This window comes from Macadamia integrifolia, chromosome 3 (assembly GCF_013358625.1).
Source record: "Macadamia integrifolia cultivar HAES 741 chromosome 3, SCU_Mint_v3, whole genome shotgun sequence".
Lineage (NCBI taxonomy): Eukaryota > Viridiplantae > Streptophyta > Magnoliopsida > Proteales > Proteaceae > Macadamia > Macadamia integrifolia.
This window is the reverse complement of record NC_056559.1, coordinates 18,450,065-18,472,713: the sequence shown is the minus strand read 5'-3', so window position 1 is coordinate 18,472,713 and position 22,649 is coordinate 18,450,065. Positions and strand designations below refer to the sequence as shown.

Here is a 22,649-nt window from a genome sequence, read left to right as displayed (position 1 = left end):
ATGGCACCATTGGTAGGTCCAACCGTGTTCACTAAATTCACTTTTCCCAACCAGAAAGGAAAGCAATTCTCCAGCACCATTCATGTGAAGATCACATTTCATCATATCAACTGGTTCACTTTCTTCCTCCTCAGGTCAACCTTTGCTTGCCATGAAGAAGAAAGCTAGTTTTTTTTCTTTTTTTCTTCTTCTTTTTAACTTGATCAAAGGGGTTGCTGATGTCTCTTTATGAGATTTGTCGCTTCAGTTGGGTTCTCTACTGATCAGATGGAATGTATCAGTGCTCCCTTCTTTTGAGATCTTTGATACTTCTCCACCATCTTTTGAAGTGAAATCCAAAAGTGCTGTAGCTTTTAATGGGAAAGAATACTTTGGTGATTGATACAGATTTCAATTTCTGCAAACAGATTGGACCAGGTATATCCGGTTTCGATCCTATACCCCCTTTGAATCTTATTTCACATGATCCATGATCTGATTTAGAGGGAATCTTTGCCCAGGGCTTTGAACTTACACAGCTTACAAGTCAAACTAAGTAGCTATTGATTTCATTAAAATAAAAAAGAATATATGCACAGATTAATATAAATATATTGAATCTTTACTAGATTAAATCAGGGCATACCTATTCGGTCCAATAAATAATGGATCTATTCCAGCTAATCAAATTCAGAAACATTGAAACCTGCCTTCATCCTTCCTTGATGAGAGACAGATACATACAAGAAGTTTAGATGGTCTTTGACCATTCTGGAGAACTGGGTTTTGAACAAGAGCAAAACACCAACCTACCCAGGACTCCCAGCTTTGATTCCTATAATATTCTCTGGTCAGTTCTGTCCTATGTCATACGGTGCCCAATCCTTAAGCTGTCTATAGTATCAGAATTAAATATCTTGAATACCGAATAGTTTGGAAGCACAGGGAAGAGTCGGCAAGTCGAAATAGAACTAAAATTGAATCTTAGTGAAAGATCATAGCTCTTTTATGGAAGACTGAAAATATGAAAACAAATCTTGGCTGGGTTGGAAGAAGACCAAGCTTAGGGGAAAAATGTAGTTGGTGTGGTCAATATACAAATAAAACAGCATCTTAAAGGAAAACTCTGGTCCCTTACCAACCAACCATGAATTACTGAAGATATGAATAAAACCCCAAGTGTAAGCTGAGAGAGAACAAAACTCGTCAAAATTATTGGGCGACTCTTCTTTAGGTGCCTTTGTGACTCCCTTCTTCATCACTCGCTCGATCTTAAACAGCTCTATAGATAGATTTGCTCATAATTTTCTCACTTGGCTTTTCCTCTTTTAGCATTTTTCCCGGACTTCTTCCACTTAACAGATTTGTTCTTGCCGTGAGACATTTTGCTTGCCTTCTTTTGCCTTTCTTTTCGAATTTGTTCAGGATCTTTTAGTTCAGAGCGGACATGAGCATTTGGCAATGAATGATGCTTCTTGACACCTTTGAAATTTCTGTTATATCCTTGCATCCGATGATCCCCTGGAAAATAGAAACACAAGAGAAAATATTAGAACATAAGAATGTGAGTAGGAGAAATTCCATAACAGGTATTCTAAATACCTTGAAACAAAATAATCAAAAGTATTAAATTGGACCAACAGGATTCCATAAAATGCAGAAAAACTTCAGAAATACCCTCTTTTTTTTTCTTTTTTTCTTTTTTTGGGGGGTGGGGGGTGATTCGAAGTTTGGGGTAGGAGAGGATATTTTAGTAGGCTGGTAGCTTTATTAGAATCCTGACTTTATGTGCCTGCTGAGGGCTGATTTGGCCAATCCAGACCATTGGCAATGGATCAATAAGAACCCCTCTATTATGAGAAACCAAATTTCATGCCCTAGCTCAATCATATTTTCCACCAGTTATGTGATTCTTCCCTTGTATTTTCTGTGGGCTCCAGATGTAACCTTTTTAGGACAAAACAAAATTCAATAATAATAATAATAATAATAATAAAAGAAATCACTTTTGCCGCATGAATGCATGAGAAGGGTACCTACCAGTACAGCCAATCCGTTGTCCGGATGCCAAGCCCAGTGAGACTGGAAACTGCACTGACCTTGCTCTATATTGAAATGCTATCATAACAGTGGAATCTAATGGAAGTCGATCTCACATACAGATACAATTCCAACACTTTTCATTTCATTTCATTTCTATTCTAGAGAGCAAGAGCCAATACACCCAAAATTAACTTCTCCTTTTACATTTTTATACTGTATTTAAGTCCCCAAAAAAAATTCTAAAATGAATAAAAAAAAATATGAGTTTGTTTACATATATGCAAGTTTTGTTCTAAATCCCAATTTGGTCCAGTCTGAAATTGAACTGCAATGTGCTCCAAAATTCGATTAAATTAATGAAAATACAGTCACGGCATGGTCTATTTTCATCAAAAGTTTGAAACGTTCAGAATTTAGCATGGTCTATATTCTTCAAAAGTTTGAACTGTTCACAGTTTAGCAGCAGTTCAAAAAATTGGCACAGAATCTCAAAATTCTCATAATAGTGCTGCTCTAAAATCTTGGTCTTACATTCCTTGTTTGGTCTAAAACACCTTCACCTGCATGAAAACAAACAGAAATCTAGGCATGGTTGGGAGGGAGAGATTATTGAGGATCCTAGACCTATTTATCAGCTTCATATCCTGGCACCAGATACTGACATTTCAAGAGAGATTATTATGGTTACCCTGATGGTAAGTGATGCACCTCAAAAATAGACTAAAAAATAAGAAACCAAGTCCAAGATAACAAAGGTCAAAGAGGAGCACTCACCTCTAGGGGTCACTTGGGGACTCACTCAACCACAAGAGGACCTCAAACTCAAATGGGGACTCAATCAACCCAAGAGTGGAGCTCACTCAACAAAAGAGGTTATATTGGAATCAAATTCTTCTTCTCTCACTCTTCTATACTTCACAACACAAATATATATAGGGGAAGGGAGAACTAGCAGTTGAAATAGAGGCATTCGAATATAGCCGTTAAATATTTGTTTGAAATTAATGACTGGTGACATTATGGCTTCATCAGTAAGTTAGGAAACTACACATTGAGATAGTTACACTCCGTCACTCTTCCCCTTCCCCACCCCCAAACCCCCCCCCCAAAAAAAAGAAGAAGATATATTCTGCCATAAATGAACTAATCACCATACAAGAAGCTCTAGTGTGGAATATTATTAACGCTCAAAACCATGGAAATTCCCCGGATAGAAAACAAGCTGCAGTAACAGGAAAGTCCTAAGAGGATGAAATCCTCATCCCAAGGATCACCAACTAAACAATATAGGATTATTATAAGAATCAGCAACCCATCCAGATGGCCTAAAAACTGTTGTGACAAGAATTTAAAAGGGAGAATGTAGGAAAATAGATGTATTTGGTAACTGGTAATTGCTATGCATGTATAGAGTAGGTCAGTCAAAGTTGAAGTAAATAAATCAAGAACTGCTTAACAAACAGTAGAAAGATTTCAAGCATTACCTGTTGACCCTGTAGCCTCTCGAGAACCACCTTCAGCTCCTCTGAGAGAGATCTTATTGTGTGACCTTTCTTTCCACTTCTTGTATATACCTGTCTTCGTGGCTTTCACTTTAGAGCCACTCTCGGTCTTGACCTATACACCATTTTAAGAACAAAGAGTAAGAAGCCAGCAAAATTATGCAGACATTGACCAGCTAACCTCTGTAAGTTTTTAGGTATTAGAACAATAAATCATTAGCAAAACCATCGGTTGGCCCATGGAAACCAGTCAATATAATTAGGGAAGGAGAAAAAGCAAAATGACAAGAATGTTCGAACTAGCAGAGTTCAGAATCATCTACAATAGTGCAATAGGGTAAGGAAGTTACCAGATTGGCATGGTAGAAATAATGGCTTGAAGTATCAATTGGGAACAATAGCATTACTGTAGACCAGAACAAAGTCAGAGACTTAACAATGACAGATTTGCAGCATACCCGGCTTCTTTATGTATTTTAATGGGAAATAAGTCTTCCATGAATCAGCTCAAGTTTTTTCTTTTTTTTTTGTTAATATATGATCACAGATACCTTCATACGCTTGAAGATATAACTGTGCAAAAGAATTTGGGGACAAACCCTAGCCCCAAACCACCATCCGCTCAGAAACATTGGCAATTAAATATGGAAATCTGGTTCCAGCTGAATGAGGCAATGGCTCCTTTCATAATTCAGGGTAGCCTCAATCTATGAGAGAAACAGCAAGGAAGATAACTGATATAGCTCAAGAAGTTGTCAAACCATTACAGCATAGTTTTTTTGGATGAATAATCACAGTTATCAGAACTATGTCAAAGTAATGGCTCAGAAGAAGCTCAGCCTTCTGGGAAACCCTTGATGCTAGCTCCCAAGTATCTGGGTAAAACCACCTACCTGACCAGATCCAGCAGACTTAATTAGAGGCACAATCGAAGTTGGCTGACACTAATGAAGGCTGGCAAAACCTCTCTCTCTCTCTCTCTCGTACTACCAAAATTTTTAAACCAGGGTCAAAGGGAGTTTGTGCCCAAAGACCTCTCTCTCTCTCTCTCTCTCTCTCTCTCTCTCTCTCTCTCTTGCACACACACACACACACACACACAGAGTACTACCTAAATTTTTAAACCAGGGAAAAAGGGAGTTTATGCCCAAAGACCTCTCTACCAGATATAATTTTGATATAGGACTATATTCAATCTGCGTGACTCACTGGCTTACTAGTGGCAAACTCACATTTGCCATGATCAAGAAATAATGGGACCACTGCTGGAAACATCGAGACCAATCACAATCTTTGGAATATTAAAAGGTCTTGACTATAATAAAGCAAGAATTAACTGGGAATTGGGAACTAAATCCCAACAGAAAAACTACTAGAATGAAAAAAACACTGGATGCCATAACTAGAATTGTTGCAGTCTTTTTGCACTCTGTTGATTCAATAATTCTCTACTGGAAGATAATGCAGTTTAAGGATTCTTTGAGGAATATAGAAGAAAAAAAAACAACAATTGTAACCAGTATCTGTAATGAAACCAATAGGCCCAAAACAGGTACAGGATTGAAACTACTAGGGAGAATTAGATAACTCAAAAACCAACAGTCCGATTAAACCTAATATTCTGGTGCAATATAAAGGTTTAGCAGAGCCACTAATTGATATAAGAACCTTGCAAATCAGATAGGTATTGATAGATGATTCTCTACTTGCTTAATTTACAAGCTAAGGTCCAGAACTAAGGAACTTCAGCAGAACCAGATTATCAGAATTGATGAAGATGAACAGTTCATTAATATGTTATAGATCTCTACTAACCTGATTTGAAAGAATAAATTCAGTTTTCTAGCAGTGATTAGGCCGTATTTTATACATCCATTGCCGTTTTAAGCAAGTATTTTGATCCTAGATTGACGATAAAAGTGACTACATAATGTGATTTTCTCACATTTGCATGTTACAAGGTCATGCACATAAAAGATGCTAAATGGGAGGATTCAATGCAACCTAGACACCAATCTACCCATGGATCAACTCACATGTGATCAAGGGCAAGATGGGAAGAAGTTTCACTGAAGCAATCAAGGGCAAAGGAGGAATTTCACCTCAAATTAGAAATTTGACCAAGAGAATGAGCAACAAAGAAGAATTAGACAAAGGAGGACTTGCACAAGTTTGAGAAGAGAAGTGGAGGAGCATGACCGTAATTTTGAAAGTTGAGTTCTCCAGAACATATTGGATATTGGGTTCTCGGGTCAGATCAATTCAGGGTCAGGATGGAGAAATATAGCTGGAAAACCGTTTTTGGCTAAGTTGAAATTTTAAATTTTAAAAAATAAATTCAACAATCTCTCCTCTCTCTCCACACGTTGCTCTCTCTTTCCCATTCCTATTTCTTGTTGGTTTCTTTCTTTCTTTCTTTCCTTCTCTCTTCTCTTGCAAGTATCTCTCCCTTTCCTAAACTATTTCTAACACACTCTCTCCTTAGATTATATATAGGAACCTAGTTCACAACTTGGGGGATTAATTTTTCGAGAGCTTTTTATTATGAGATTTTTTTCGAGTTGTAAGTAAAAATTAAAGTTGAAGTTCGGAGTTTCTAAAGCTAAGATTTCTGCAGTACATATTGTAAAGTATTTCTTTTTAGTCCCTGTTTAAATTCAGATTTAATTCAATATCATGCATTGTTCATCTTCTAGTTATTTTTCATCTTTCTTCATCGTCATGGTTAACTAAATCTCGTAACTAGAGGATTGGATGAAACCATGAGATGAAGAGCAACTTGTAAGCAATTGATGCTCGTTTTCATAATTCCATGTAACCAAAACCTTATTAGAAAGTCAAAATTATATACGCCATTGATTACCTTTCGTATGCATAATTGCCAACTTCTAATATGGTCTTGCTTATAATTTGATGCTATGTAAGTGTTGAATAACTCATGGGACATATTAGACTAAAAATCCATATTTCTTATTGACCTATTCAAACATGCAATATAGGGCTAGATTGTTTGTAGATTGGTCGTAAATTTCATGATGGATTATAATTCCTAAGTGCTTCTGCACATCATAATTTCACAACTCTCTAATTCTTACATGATTTCAGGTTCATTAATTCATTATTACATTAATCTTAGTTTCACTTTATTATTGCATGTCAATTAAGTTAGTTTAATTTAATTCCAAAGTTAATTCTTGCCTTTCACCATTGTTAGAATTTAATTTAATCGTGACAACCCCATTAGTTAGTACATTCTACTTAGGTTAGAACCGAAATTCCCATAGAGCTCACCTCCCTGTGATCGACCCACATCTACACACGACCCGTGCGCTTGCAGTCTGTCTTTATTTTTCAATCAAGCAGATATATACTCAAGTCAAGAAATAGTCTCAAATAGATGTATTGAAAGAGAAGAAAATACAAACAAACCGAGAAATAGCGAAACTAGAAAAAGATTTCAGAATTGGAGAATAGGACAAACAAAGAAGGGAGAGGATCAAATACACCTGATCAGAAGAACAAAGGAGATCAAAGCTGGAATAACAGTTGCACATGCATAGTTCAACAGCTCAAGAATTCTTGAAATACACTCAAATCTATTATTTAAATCATTTCTAGTCAATGGGTGTGTAAACATATATAAAAACCTTTTGAAATTCTTAATTAGTCTCACAATTGGACTCCTATTCACTCTCTCATTCTAAATTAAATAAATTCAAAACTGGACTCTATGCTAGCTAATAAATATCTTAATCTAACTCAAACTCTTACTTAAAAGCTAAGACACCATTGCTGCAAGCCAACTTAATCCTCAAATATGGTCTTGTATAGTTTAGGCCCTGTCACAATTAGACCCATTAAAAAAAACTCTACCTATATTATATCTACCCAAAACTCAATTTCATCCCATTGAAACGCCACCTGCCCCTTGTGGGCCTTCTAAACTTACGTCTAGGCCTCCATATGGGAACATATTGATCCAACCAGTCTTATGTGACTGCATCAGTAGAATAATACCTCATGGAGGCTGGAGCCACACTCTTTCATTTCAAATTACATTAGTCTCTTTCTTCTGCAATCAAGAAATCTAAAACAAAGGGATGAAGTAGGGTTTCAACATCATACCTTTCCACTAGCTGTCACACGTTCACCATTGTTTAACTTGACGTATTTTTTACCCCTCTGTAATCAACGTAAAAACACAACATGATTCCAGGAAAATAATAATAATAATAATAATTGGAAAAAACATTTGATTTTCGAGAATACCTTATCCCAATGATATACAGATTTTTGTTTCTGCATTCCACTACCATCATCTGCAACTAAATCAAGGACCGCAGATTCCAACCTATAAATATAGATGGAATCAGTAGATTCCCAATTACAGAAAACAAAACTGAGTAGTTTTTCAATCAAAAGAATATCAGACACAGAAGGCAAGCAGAATAATATTATTAAGTGTGTGCACCCACAATCACAAACTCCACATGTTGCAACTCGTAAACACTATATTAAAAGCAGCAACGTCAAGTCATTTTGGCCTCCTAAATTATCAACTAGACATTTACATAATTACATGTACTCCCTAGCTAAATAAATTTCAAACAATACTTACTAAATTTCCATGCCAATATAACTTTACGACTGAAAGTGACCAATTAAAACTGAAGCAAGGCCACATATACTATTAAAGTGGTCAAAAACCTAAATGGAATGAACATTCGCCTATTCTCAAACAAATCACCTTCAGATTTCCATTCTCTAACGTAAGCTACGAGTAACACCCTGATGCAGCAGTGACAAAGGTCTACAAGAGAAGACCCAAGACCAAGGTCGACCCAAGTGGCTGACTGGGTCGACCATATCTGGTCCTGGTCCAAGACAGCCCACAATTTGGGGCTGCTGATGGGGATATTAGTCACTTATTAATTTCTAATTTACTTTCTATTTGTAGTCCTAAAATTAGTTTCTAATTTCAAGTCTTTTCTAGTTTCCAATTTCTTAGATTACAATAAGAGATTACAATATTCCAGTTTTAGTAACTTCTTATAAATAGTTTTTAATAACTCAGATTTAATAACTCTGAGTTGCTATTATTTGTAAACCTTCCCCATCATTATAAATAAAGGAGAGGGCTCTTTTATGAGCCACGATTTTTGACAATTAAAAAAGAAAGCTCCATGTTATTGCCGCTGGGTTTTCCCATGGCTGAACCTTGTGTTTGATCAAGGATAGGGTTGGTGTGTGAAGTCCAAGAGGCCCTTCACTTTCTATTGTTCTTCTCAATTGATTTCAAGTTCTGTTCTCAGAGATCTACTGCTGTAACCAGGTAAGTTCCATTCTACTTCTGTCCAGAATTTTCTGCAAAAACAGAGTAGTCGACCCCTGCTGGTATGACCAGATCTGAGCACCCGATTGACCCAGTTTTTTGATCGAAGGTTCCTCCCCATACCAGTGAGGATTGACCCTAATATTGGCTGATTCTGCTCAGCCGTTGTTGAGCTATTAGAAATCTCCAGATTTTCGTCTTTTAGTGATCTGAAGTTTCTATTTTCTGGATTCTGGTTCTGCTGGTTTGAATGGTGTTTTCTGGACTGCTGTTCTTAATATTCTTTTAAATTAAATCTGAATGGACTCCCATCTATTCCTGGTTTAGTCCTAAGAATCATCGTTTGAGTTGGACTCTGCTGTTATTCTCTTGAGATCGATAACCTGCTGTACTGCTGAATATCTGTTCTGATTTCTGAAGACTGTTAGCACTTTAATAGCCCTGGATTAGTTCTAAGACTGCTGCTGATTTATTTCGATTCTGTGTTACTGTTCTGGAGATCGATTATCAATTCTGGTTTGTTGTTGAAGTCTTATTTTCTGCTATATGTTTGCTGCAAGTTTTGGTTGTTCTTCGGTCTAAAAGTTCCTGCAGTTTTGGGTCTAGTTGGGTGCCCAATCTAGTCCTACATTACACCCAAATGATTGACTTAATGGTTAGCAATAGTCAACTAGGCACCATGCAATCCACCACCAAGTATAAATTGAACTTTAGCTGAATACAATCAATATAGCATTGGCCAAACAAGCCTATCTACAAGAAATTGCCCTGAGAACACATTACCTGGTCCTACATCCTAAGAGCCATAAGTTAACTATTTCGTATTTCTACTTCCAACCTAATAAGAATACCAAAGATACACCTGATCATCTTAATTGGTTTGAACAAGTATTTGAAGAGGACATCTTTCCAGGATTTAAGACTAATCAGAAGGGATGCAAACATATGCAATCACTTGTCACTTCATTACGGCTGGATGACCAGCATCATGCGTAGTTCGTTTTCATTCTTTTGTATTTCAATTTATTTAGTACAAAAAATTTTATATACTAATGTTGCAAGGGAGTTATTGCTAGGGTAGTAGTTATTAGGGAGTAGTTGCTGGAAAAGTAGTTATTACGGAGTTACTTTTCTTCTCTTTCATTTTGGGTTTTAAAAGGTGGTCTTTTGAAACATAAGAAAGGAAAGATGATGTTGAAACTCAGAGATTTCTCCCACAATGCAGTATGAGTTATTCCTGCAAATCTTGGAGTGAAGCCAAGTCCCTCTCTTCCCTAACTCTTCCCTCTTATGCTACCACCCTCTTCCTCTCCCCTATTTCTTTTCTACCAGTCCCCATTTTCCCACTTTTGTCTTAAATTATAGCCTCAAATACAATGGGGATTCATCAATTAACAAGGACGCAGCGGGAAAGAAAAGAAAGACTTGTTCTAGGATTCCCAAGCCTGTCCTGGATCAGTATTAGATGGTAAGACACAAAAAATTGAAACATACCCCACCAAACCAAAGGTACCATCAAACTCTCCACAAGAAACGAACCAAACCTATCAAACCGAATTTAAAAAGAAAAAAAAGGTCCCAACTTTACCTCAAGGGAAAGACAGTCCCCAACTTTACCTCAAGGTAGGTGAAGGCATTTCCCACAACTAAAAGAATGACTCGTACAGAACCATTTTTTGGCCCATGGTTGGGTTTCTATGGATCTTGGACTTGTTATTTCCCTCTCCCTCTCCCTCTCCCTCTCCCTATTCTGACCATCAGATCTGAGGTTATATCTGAACAACAGTAGCCATCAGATCAGGATCTCTTCCATTCATTAGTGGACCATTACTTGCACACTAATCAGATCCGTCTGATTGATCTGCATCACAACGCTAATAGTCGGAATTGTTGGATTAACTTTTTAACTTCTGATAGAAAAGAAAAGAGGTGATTGAATCCAAAAATCAAATTGGAAGAATAGAAGAGCAGGAGAAACTCCCAGAGATTATGAATGGGAAATGAGAATATAGAGACATGGAAAATTTCTGATTAATAAAACATTAATAGATAACAGAAATGCCGCAAAAGAGGATGAAAGAAAAATAGCCATAGCTTATATTTCAGGTATCGTTCTAAACTCTAAAGTCGGTGGAACAGGATTCATGTAGCAACCCCAATTAATTGGGACAATGCCTAGTATAGTTTAGCCAGTTTTATATTTACCTGCTTGATCCAAAGCCCTGGTTAGCTCTAACTGAGAGTCCTGCCTCCAGATGCTGAAAGCAATGCCAAAATGTAAGAGAACTATTTCTCACTAATATCTTCAAAATGGTAAACAGAAGGGCTACTTAAAAGGACATGTTAGAAGAAACTGCAGATATACAAAATTACACCTAAAAAATGTGCTTAGTCAATGAAACAACTAATTGTGATAAATGGCCATGAACAAGAGAAGAAACAGTCAGTGATATAATACAGGGCATAAATAACATTAGGGAAAATGGTTTCTATGGGGCAGCGTGGCCCCTGCGCCCAGACACAGAGGGGCAAAATAACCACCCCGCCCCCATGAAATGCAAAATGACTCCCCAGTTAATTCTTCCTTAAGCGCTCCCATCGGCCCCCACGCATGCACAGGAGCCACACTCCACCAAAGGAAACACTTCCCCTTAACATCATTCATCAGGTGGTTGGAATGGGGGGTGGGGGGGAGGGGAAAGAAGATGATGAACGTACTTGATTTGTAGGTACTGAACTAATGTAGTACTCCTCATCTTTAAAGCTCTTTGCTTTTCTTTTAGAACCCCGAACTTCTATGAAAATTCAAAAACATCAAAAATACAGAATCAGGAATCAAGACAAGGCCTAATCATATGGCCATCTTCCAGTTTCAAAAGAGAGAATGATTTATTGTTCACTTTTTCAAAAAGCAATTAACAAGTAAGAGTGAAGAATGTAAGAAAAGAATGGACAGCCACTGGTAAGCACATCAAGACGAAAATATGACCTCATGAGTTCATGGAAATCCCCAAAAAATAGAGAGGGGGAAAAGTACAACCTTTTTTCTCCTTATCCTTTGAAACTGTTCTCTCCTCTTCCACTGCAAAAGAGCTTTCTGATTGGTCTTCCTGCATTGAGTAGTATGCGACAGCAAAAAGTTTGTTAAGCTCCACATAAAGAGGGAAAAACAATTAGGAATCTAACTTACATTTCCTGTACCAACTCAAGACAAATTTGATCCTGTATATGTAATGGTATATTCAAATGCACCAAGATACTTGATCTGGTTTTTAAAGAAAAAAAAAAGAGCAAAAAATTTTACCACCCAAAAAAAAAAGCAGAAATATTATGGTAAAGTTGGTCCAATTAACAGTAAGTCCACTTCTGACTTAACAATGATAAGGTGGTAGCATTTACTATACAAACACAACAATACAGAACTTATAACATCAAGATGGAAAAAAAAGGTTAGAAATCGAAAACAATACATATAATGGATAAATTTTCATTTAAGAACAAAGAAACTGGAAGTCATATATAAGAATCTCAACATAATATCAAAAGCATCCAGTGAAAATGTATTATAAAACAAAACAAGTTGACTGACATAAGATCCCACCAGGAATAAAAAATAATAATAAATAATTGAGAGCAGTTTAGAAAAGAAACCACCAACTACACGTGGACCACATCTCTGTATTAAGTATTTTAGATGATTCAGCAGGGTTTACTTGGCAAGGGAAATAGGGCCTTCACATCAAAGAAGTAAAATTATATGGGAAGGGTTAATCCACAATGTGTAGGGAGAAGTCAGTTGGAGATATCATGTCCAGAATAGAGGTGCCATATCTCATTGGTCACTAAAATGCAGGGGAGTTTGACAAAAGATAATCCTATCAAGTAACAAACCCTTTTGTAAAGAGCTCCAGCTAGTGATGCAAAACTGGGTTCCAGAACTAGAATCGGTTCACTTAATTGCCCACCCAAATAAGAGAACTCAATAACCAAGAGGTAGCGGCAGAACTGTAATTAAACATGAGTTATAAAGAGTGGCAAAGTTGTAAATAGTTGGAAATTAAAATCAAGGAACAAAGTGTTATGCAACGAATAAGGTGGGAGGGGTATTATTGGAATAAGAAACAAAGAAACTCAAAGGGATTAAAATGTAAAGGCAGGGATATAATAGGAAAACAGGATTAAAGGGAATAAACACCCTAACTCACGATTGAGTTGTCTTCTTCCTTGGAACAAAACAGAGGAGACGACTGGGAAGAGTTTCCGTTTGCAAGAGCTTCTCAACTAGGCCTCAGTTTGGCCTGAAACTTCCAACGAAGGGTCGCAGCATCATGTCTTCCATAAATCCAGTACCAGAAAATCTCAATGGCCCAGATCTGATGTGTTTCGAGCCTGCAACCGGATCTGGCGATGGCAAAGCTCAGATCTCAGTCTAGTTTTGATTTATCACCATTAAAGCCAAGTTTTAGAAGAGCTCCTCTTGGGTTTGTGTCGCCTACTGGTAGGGAACTTTCTTTCAAAGTCTCAGTCCAGAAAACTTGAAGGAAAAAAAGGTTGATCCTCTAAACTGGGGCTGTATCTACCGCCCAGAACAGGGGTTCAGCCAGCAAGGGAGAAATAATAAAAGGAGAGGAAAATAAGGAGGGAAGAAGAAGAAGAAGAAGATAAGAGAAAAACCAGAAAACAGAGATGGATAAAGAATATTAGAAAAGGGGAAGAAAGAAACCATCCATGGCTGCCATCGATTCCAACCAAAATATATTTTCTCAAATTCATTCAATTCAATTCTCAGTTGAGTTCAATAAATTTATTTAAAGACTGAAAACAGACCTACTTTCCTATTTGAAACAAATATTGCATCTAATTAAAATAGAAATAAAATCTCACTCAATTAAAAATCTACCATACTAATTCTAACTCTAAAAAAAGAAATCCATCGTCCAACTGCATCAGCTAGGATCTGAAGATTACTAGCATGTTCAAATTTTAAATGGGAATACCAATTCAGATCAGCTGGGATTGAAATTGGAACAAATTAAAATTCTCAATTCTCTACGACATCTAGGCAATAAATCATGGTAATTTTCACTCCCACCCCAACCATATTTTCATATCTTGTGAGCATGGTTTGAAGATAATTATTGTGTTCCCTTGTCGCATGGAAGTGAGGTTTACTAATACAGTGAACTAAAACAGAGGGGGAAAAAAGACACTGAAGTGATGAGGACATCATTCAGGAATTTAGGACATATCAGAGGAGATGCCGACATACACAGCAACACATCACTTCATTGTGGCTAGATATCCATTATTAATAGGTGTGGAACTGTGGATGCATATTTCTGTTTATTATGTGTAGCTTGGTTTATTTTGTTGTATTTTATATTAGATGGTGTCAGAACTGTTATGTACTAATGTCGTAAGGGAGTTATTGCTGGAGAAGTGGGTATAACTGGAAAAGTAATTATTAGGGAGTTAAATCTCCTTTTTTTAATTATTAGGGAGTTAACTCTCCTTTTTTTTTTCATTTTGGCTTTTAAAAGACTGTACTTTGGGATGGAAGGCAATGAATGATGTTGGAACTTGTGAGATTTTATCCCATTCTTTACAGCATTGAGTGATTCCCTGCAAATCTTGGAGTGAATCCAAGTTGGTGTGAAGCAAAGCCCCCTTTCTCTTCCCTAATTCCTCTCTCTTAATCTGCCACCCTCTCCCTCGCCCCTATTCCTTTCCTACCAGTCCCAATTTTCCCAGTTTTGGCTTAAATTACAGCCTCACACACAATGGAGATTTATCACTTAAAAGCAAGGAGGCACAGAGTACACATTCTTGGAGTTTGGCAGTGACTTGGCACTTTATCACAGCACTCAAACTCAAAGGACAGCAAAGGAAGGTTCATGCATCCTTTATTAAATTTACATGAATCCTAGAATGAATTTTCTGCAATTGTATTCTAGGGATGTTCACCATTTATGGCAGCTGTTAAATCTGATTTTATGCATGTATGTTGTGAGTTTTGTGTTAGTAGACCTTCCCAAACCCAAATTCACTTAATTCTTAAACTTGCATTAGATTTCCCAAACCTGTCCTACACCATTAAGGTAAGGCTCTAGCCAACTCTCTTTCCTGATATTCATATACAGCTAACCATGAGATTGTGTCAGGGAAAAGCAACTTACCCAGAACAATCAATGGATGGAACAAATCAAAGACAATTAAAAAATGGAAAAGAACTCGATATCTAAACGGTCCAGTTTCTCTCAATGGACACGTCTAGAAAAATAGGAGCCACATGACAAGCCAGATGGTGCTAAAATTGTGGATAGGTAATACTCACATGTCAAGCTTCATCTCAAAAAGAGTTAGCCAACTGGCAAACCCAAGCATTGGCCATTGAAAAATTAAGGCTTGGACAATTGGACTACTGCAGGATGGATGGAGAGATCTACCTTTGATGCCTGATTGATAGAGCGTTGGTGATGAACCAATTTGATGATCTCTTCATGAACAGCTCTTTTCTTCTTCATGACATCAACCCATTGGCTGGCAGGACCCTGAAATTCATATGATTATCCTAATGTAAATTAGTGGCAGGAGAAAATTAAAAAAAAATAATAAGATAAAGATTCTCACAAAAGCCTGCAATTTGGAGGATAATCTTATTAAATTAATGAAGGGAGAAAAGAACGTCTCTCAAAAAGAAAATTACCAGAAAAAAAGGGAGCCCACATCATTTGGGACTGGAAAGTCCACACAGACCAAGGTTACACATAAGGTAAGATGAGAACATGAGCTTTCACCCATTCGCACATTTCTTTCTAACGTGGGACCAAAGCATATATATATATATATAACCATGAACTGCCGCTTGCGGATTCTGGAAGACTATTTCAGAGCAGTTTAATGTGGTGATCTACAGTTTATTATTGCACTGGTTAGGCATGCTAATGTTCTGAGCAACAATTATGGAACTTGATTGTTGTCTTCACTTTAGCCCACCCACTCATAAAGTTTACATAAACATGCTCCACTCTAAAATTAATGCATTTTCTCTAGGTAGCATGGTATAGGACACTCGTTATAGATCGCCCTGTGTATGGGAACACTTCTTAAACATTTCCTACTTAATAACTTGCTTCCTTTTACTTTTTGTTGGGCACATGGGAGGAAATACAGATGTATCACCTCTTGATATCTTTCAAAGGGGTTATAGTATTAACCAAGTTTCTTTGATACAGTCCAAAACACATCGAAGTAAGTTATCTAAGGCTCCCTCTGGTATCATTTTTATTTTTGTTTTTCTGACAACAAAAAAGCGTTTTGGTGTGTGTCTGGTATCATGTACGGACCAATTTCTACTTTAGAAAAAAAAAAAAATATCCATAATGAAGTCAAGATCTATTTTTCTATTATCACCCAAAACTTTTTTCCCTTCGTTATGCGCTCAACTCTAATGCACACGTGTTCTAATAGCTAAAATACAAGGGCAAAAAGGTAAAAATGCATTCTAACACATAAAACCCCACCCGCTTCTTCTTCTTCTTATTCTTCCTGCTGCAACCCCACCCACCCCTTCCCCTTATTATTTTCAGCACCACGCACCAGCCCCAGCCCCAGCACCAGCCGTGACATCCAGCCCTGGCTCCATCAGCGCCCCCCGCCCTACACCAGCGTTTCTGTCTGTTTTTAAAGGCTTTCCAGCAAGGAAGGTGTTTCTGTCTGTTGTTTTCTACTGCTAATATGTTCCTCATTCTATGATAGGAGACTAAGTCTTTGATGGTGAGAGAGAGAGAGAGAACCATACCCTAGAAATACAGAACTTTTGGTTGGATTCATACTCCATGGTGGAAGAATTTCTGTTTTTCAGTGAGCAAAACAGAGGGGGGGGGGGGAGAAGATCTTCCCTCCCTCAATCATGTTTAATGGAATTCCGGACCATTTCTACCAGTTCATAGATTCAAGAACATCACTTCCCATCCAGATCAAGGTTCAAGAACTCATTTTGTTTTGGTGTCTTAAATACCAAAATTTCGCCGAAATTTCGTCAAAACAGTGTACTTTTTCCATATGTTTCACTTCGACATTTTAGGGGCTAATCGCCGAAGTGGCTGAAATTTCGACAAAATAGTGCATTTCTTTTTTCCAAAATGAGTGAAATTTCGAAACAAATGACTGAAATTTCAAAACAAATGACTGAAATTATGTACTTTGTGTTTCCTATGTCCTTTCGTTTCGGTAAAAAAATTCTGAAATATCCAAGATTTCAGCGAGATATCACTGAGTTTTCGAACCTTGCTCCAGACCATTCTAGACCATTTTTTATGGGCAAGCAACGATGCTGAATAATCGTATTTCCAGTGTATCCAGACTCTGCTCTAATTTCTGTTATGATTTATGAAGGAATTGAGATAAAATATGGGAATCCCTTCACCTATTACTCAAACTTTTGCATAGTTTGGTCTCAAATCTTTAAAAATGTTGTAAAAATTATATGCAACTGGGTAGTTACCAAATGGCTTCGCATCCCATACTCTTATTATGTCTAATGTTTACCAAATGGTTTTCATTTTTTTTTATTGAAAATGGTTTTCATTAATGATTTTATTTTTTTTAAATGTCATAAATAAAAATAGAAATGATACCAAAGAGAGCCTAAATATAGAGTATAGACTATTATTGCCTGCACGATAACCATTATGTTTCTAGGCTAAATTTCTATCTAGAAATGACTTTTTGTATTTTTGTTACTAGCATAGTTGTCACGGCGCCAATGCGAACCAAGGCGGTAGAGGGTTGTCTAAGCGCTTAGGCAAGAAAGCACCCGCCTTAAGGCAAACAAGGCAAACAAGTGTTATTTTTTATTTTTCCTATTTTCTAACATTATTTAGTAAGGTATATAACCTTGTATCATAAAAAATAAGATTAAGCCACATCAAGTCATTAAAAATCAACATTTAGCCACATCAAATCATGAAAAATTAACATTAAGTCATATTAAGTCATAAAAAATCAACATTTAGAGAAATTCTCTTATTCTATAATAAGTTTGACTTGTCAAATGATTTTATTTTTACATGAGACTTTTTGTATTAGTTATAACATAAAACCAACATTTTAACAAGTCTAAGATTACTTAAATCTGAGTTGCAATGGCAAAGTTATGTTCTGGTCAAACTTATTTAAGTGCACGAATACTGTTAAAATCACCTGAATGAAAATAATTTTATAGATATTAAAAAAAAAAATATTATTTTACCGGACTTTTGGTTTTTAACAATGTTTTAACATGATAGAATTTATAAAATTTTCATAATTGAAAAAAACCCCAGCATTTAAAAGTAGAAAATCACCCCTATAACCAAAATCCAATTTTTGTTCTAGGACTGGGGGGTTGACTTTTTATCCTTTTGGAATTTTATTTTTAAACTATTTTTATTGGATTCAAATAGGGGGTATTTGCTTATTTATGAATAACATCTTAAGTAAATGAAATAGCAAATATAAAAATTATTTACTTACTGAGCAAAAAAACGTGTTTGATAATGTGTAGTAATTTCTATTTTTCGGCTAGAAAAGAGATAGAAATCTAGCCGAAAAATAGAAATGTGTTTGATAAGAGCATATTAATTTCTGTTTATGGAACCTATATAAATTTTGCAAAATGTCATTCAATACCCAAGATTTTGGCATAGGCAATGCCGCAGTGGTGACTGCGGTGGAGGTGGTGGTGTGGTGTGGTGTGGTGTGGTGGTGGAGGTGAAAGTGCTAGTGGCGGTGGCGGTGGCGGTGGCGGTGGCGGTGGGCGATGGAGGAGTTGGTGGGGTGGAGGTTGAAGTTGCATTAGAGGTGTTTTATTTTTAACATGAAATTACTTCTTTGTCCATCAAATTAACCATGTGCTAATTAAAGAGCAATCCCCTATTTCTCCCTCTTATATTTCTAGGATAGAGAAGTTCCTAAAAGATGCTTCTCTTTTTCTATTTCCTAGCAACCTTTTGGTCCCAATTCATTTCCATGAACAAAAAATGGAACCTGCGTTAGCAAACAAAATTATATTCTTTTTTTGCTCCCAGAAAAAAAAATAATAAAACGAGAGAGAGAGAGAGAGAGAGATAGAGAAAAAGAATGGTTAACATGCAAGCCCTTAGACTTAAGTAAAGAAACACCAAACCCTATGAAGTCGTCTCTTCATTAAATCTCTATGTTGAGGAGTAGATTTGACACACAATTTTGTATCTGAAAGTGTTTTTAGAAGGTTTATGTTGGTTATGATCAGTTGCCAGTATGTTACAAATAGACTAGTAAAGGGGAAATACAAATCATTGGTATAAACGAAGGAAAATTGTGCCACAAATGATATATTCAAAGTCACTTAAATGTATAATAAAAAATGCAATGATACAAGAGTGTTTCAGCATAATTAATGGTGTGTAACTGAATACTTATTTAATTATCTAATAATATTTCCTTTTCTTCTTTTAGAGGGGGAGGAGTCTGTCCTAAAATAAGACAAACTTGAAATATGGTTGAAGTAATCTATCAGGCTTGAAGTCTTGAAGGTGAATCAATTGTTTCATCAGTAATAATATAACGAAGAAGAAAGCAAAAGACTTGGAAGTTTATACCAGAAACAGCTATTCCAAAAGCAAATAAGCAACTACAAATGGGCATCAAATAAATAAGAAAGCATCCTCAGGGTACAAGAAACCAAATGAAGAAAATTACTTGTATGTGTTTCGATTTAGCAGCTTCACCTTCAGTTTCCAAAATGGTTTGCTTTGGTCTTGTGCACACCATCAATCAAATAATCATCCATTAGCTATTATATCAGAATATAAATGCACAAAAGCTCTGAAAAAATAAATAAATAAATGGAAGCAGACACAGCATTATCCATCAGAATATAATCATACATTTTTTTCCAGACATAAAATTACCAAAATGACTTATGTTAGATAAGAAGAGAAAATTTAGAAGAGAATGCATAGTTATTCAGGCTGCAAAAAAAGACCATCCAAATATTTGGCTGACAGAGCACTCACCGAAAAGTTTTCAAGCGCTCAGAGAAGGCCAGCGCTGTCAACTCCCTGCCTCGCAAAACATCTTTAAAGATTGGATGCAGTCCTTCACGAGGCAGAGCCTTCGCTCTTCTAATGGACTCCTTTGAGGGTACGGGCTTTGTCTTTGAATACAAGCAAAATGCATTATTACAAGTTTTTTGCAAAGAAACTAGTTCTGTGGATGAATCTATAATTTCCCGAACTCTATCAGAAACAAGATCTATAACTGTCTGGGGAAAACGTCCATAAACAGTTTCTCCATTTGCAATTGCTTGGTCAATTTTAGATAGTACTCCATCCATGTCTTGAAGAACTTCCTCCTCTGTAGGAGCAGGTCTAATTGGCTTTGAGAGGAAGAGATGAAGATCTAAAAGGTAAGGCAAATCTTCTGATGTGACAAAAGAGAATGCCATCCCAATCCGACCCGCCCGAGCAGCCCGCCCCACTCTATGGACAAAAAGTTTAGGTTTTGAAGTAAAGTCCCAGTTGATAACATTATCAAGCAACGGGATATCAATTCCTCTAGCCGCAACATCTGTCACAATTAGCACCATTGTCTTTCTCGCCCTAAACTTTGATATATGAATCTTTCGAGCATCTTGATCCATATCACCATAACATAAAGAAGGCTCAATACTCTCTTCTCTAAAAAGAATATTCAGAAACTCCACATGATGCTTCGTAGAGACAAAAATCAAAGTCTGTTGATCAGAACCGATATGTTCCCTGATCAAATACAAGAGTGCAGCTGCTTTCTCTTCCTGCCGTAAAGTGAAAAAGGCAAGCTTCAGGTCAGGGCTAATTCTTGTCTCCAAATCAAGACGGACAAGTTGAGGATCACGCAATCCCGCTTTGGCAAACTCAGCAAGAGCACTAGGTAATGTTGCACTGAAAAGCAATGTCTGACGGGTTTCACTCAGCTGTTCAAGGATTTTATGCAACTGCTCAGCAAAGCCCATGCCAAAGAGGGAGTCAGCTTCATCGAACACCACGTATTCCACACTACGCAATGACATATCATCAACTTCAGACAAATGATGCATGAGCCTGCCAGGAGTTGCAATAATGATATCAGGATTCTGTGCTAATTCTTCAAACTGGCTTTGCATGCTGTCACCGCCAACCAATAAACTAGTACAAAGATCTGTGTGAAGAAGATAATCAAATTTTGTAATTATTTTCCGCTGACACGACTAACAAGGAAATAATATTGTATCTTCAATGACAATGAAATTAAAACATTTAAAAAAAAAAAAAAAAAAAACACTGGAGTTTCAAGCAAGATTGCAAAACCATCAATATGCAGACATAGTTCTCTACTTCGACCCTAATAATTATCTGAAGTGAGTGTAATGAGAAAATATTTCACAAGTTTTTTTGGTTCAGCCCACATCTAGGAAAAAGAATAGCGTCTCCGGTAAGCCCATCAACAGGTATTATCAGTCAACTCTCTCCCAATAAGCTAAATCACTGATTGGACAGTGGCACACAGGATAGAATGAAAATTATGCATCTAACAAGCCGATAATGTTTCTGATAGTATTGTTATGAGTTGTGAGATGTTGATTATCACAGAGTTGCATTGGAACTATGAACAGAATATTACGTTCACCAATACTTTCTTTCACCATGAGTTGATTAATAGCTTTACACTATCCTTTCCATAAGAAAAAAGGCATCCAATGGAAACTTTAAACAGCATATTAGGTTTTCCAATAGATCTCTAAGAAGGGTTGACAGTGAAGTAGCTTCAAAAGTGTTCCAAACGACCTAAATCAAGACTTTTGGAAAGAACATATGAACATTACAGAGAACTAACCTGTAAATCGACCAAGCTCTTTCGTGAACTTTAAAGTCTGAAGCGCTAAGTCTCTAGTAGGAGAAAGAATGAGAGCCCTAACCCCACCTTGAGGAACATGCTGCTTTAACCGCTCGAGCATCGGTACAATGAAGGCAGCAGTCTTACCAGAACCAGTCCTGGCCATGGCAACAACGTCTGCACCAGAGAGTATGATTGGCATGGTCTTACGCTGTATGGGCGTAGGTACCCTGTAACCCTTGCGTTTGATGCCTCCGAAGACATTATGGCTTAGACCTAGAGACTCGAATCCTCCAGACTTGGATTTTTTCTTCTGCTTCTCCTTTCTTTTCAGTTCTGCTTTGGAGCTTACATGAATATTTTCTTCCTCCGCCATGACGAAGTAAAATCGAACTCAAAGCTCTCTATCTTTCTCTCAAAAGAAACGGATCAAGAGGAAAGGAAGAGACTGCTAATTATAGTGATGACGCCGGTCTCCAGAACAGTACCCGAACCGCATTCCCAGCAGAGATAAATCCCCTTGAGCGCTTGACGGCCAGGGTTTTAAAAACATGAATCGATGGCTGAACCCGTCCTGCCGATTCCGATTATCAAATGGCTGAATCGGAATAGAATGGGCTTAAGAACCCTAAAATCAGCCATTTGATTTGAAAATCCGATCGGGAAACGCGAAAATCTGGATCGGTCCTGGACGATTCAGAAGTGAATCGAACGATTCCAGATCTGAGTCACTAATCTTAAAAACCTATGTTGACGGGTTGAGTTCATCTGAGTTTGGATGGGCAGCTATGGAATAAAGATATAAGCTGCTCAATATGGGATTGGTAGTATCGGATGGATCGGATTGGTATGATCGATCCTGAATCGGGTGTGTGTGTGTTGGGTCGATAGTAAAATCGAAAAAATAAACCGATCGA

The 22,649-nt window shown here is 37.0% G+C and overlaps 1 protein-coding gene across 1 annotated transcript; it reads right to left on the bottom strand.

Annotated features, from left to right (window-relative positions):
• Positions 1 to 963: 963 nt before the first annotated feature.
• On the bottom strand, positions 964 to 22,315 carry LOC122074641 (putative DEAD-box ATP-dependent RNA helicase 29). Its single transcript, XM_042639557.1, has 11 exons — positions 21,733 to 22,315; positions 19,896 to 21,057; positions 19,579 to 19,636; positions 15,303 to 15,407; positions 11,897 to 11,966; positions 11,575 to 11,651; positions 11,062 to 11,114; positions 7,794 to 7,875; positions 7,650 to 7,706; positions 3,507 to 3,639; positions 964 to 1,500 (listed from the first exon to the last, which is right to left on the bottom strand). The coding sequence occupies exons 1-11, from the start codon at positions 22,106 to 22,108 to the stop codon at positions 1,289 to 1,291; spliced, it is 2,385 nt and encodes a 794-aa protein (XP_042495491.1). The 5' UTR covers positions 22,109 to 22,315; the 3' UTR covers positions 964 to 1,288.
• Between the last annotated feature and the right edge of the window lie 334 nt (positions 22,316 to 22,649).

Excerpts from the sequence above, each read along its gene's own strand:
- LOC122074641 (XM_042639557.1), bottom strand. The coding sequence starts at position 22,108 with ATGGCGGAGGAAGAAAATATTCATGTAAGCTCCAAAGCAGAACTGAAA. Across the intron at positions 7,707-7,793 it reads CTGTATATCATTGGGATAAG|AGGGGTAAAAAATACGTCAA; the intron begins GTATTCTCGAAA and ends CGTTGATTACAG. Across the intron at positions 1,501-3,506 it reads AGAGGCTACAGGGTCAACAG|GGGATCATCGGATGCAAGGA; the intron begins GTAATGCTTGAA and ends TCTATTTTCCAG.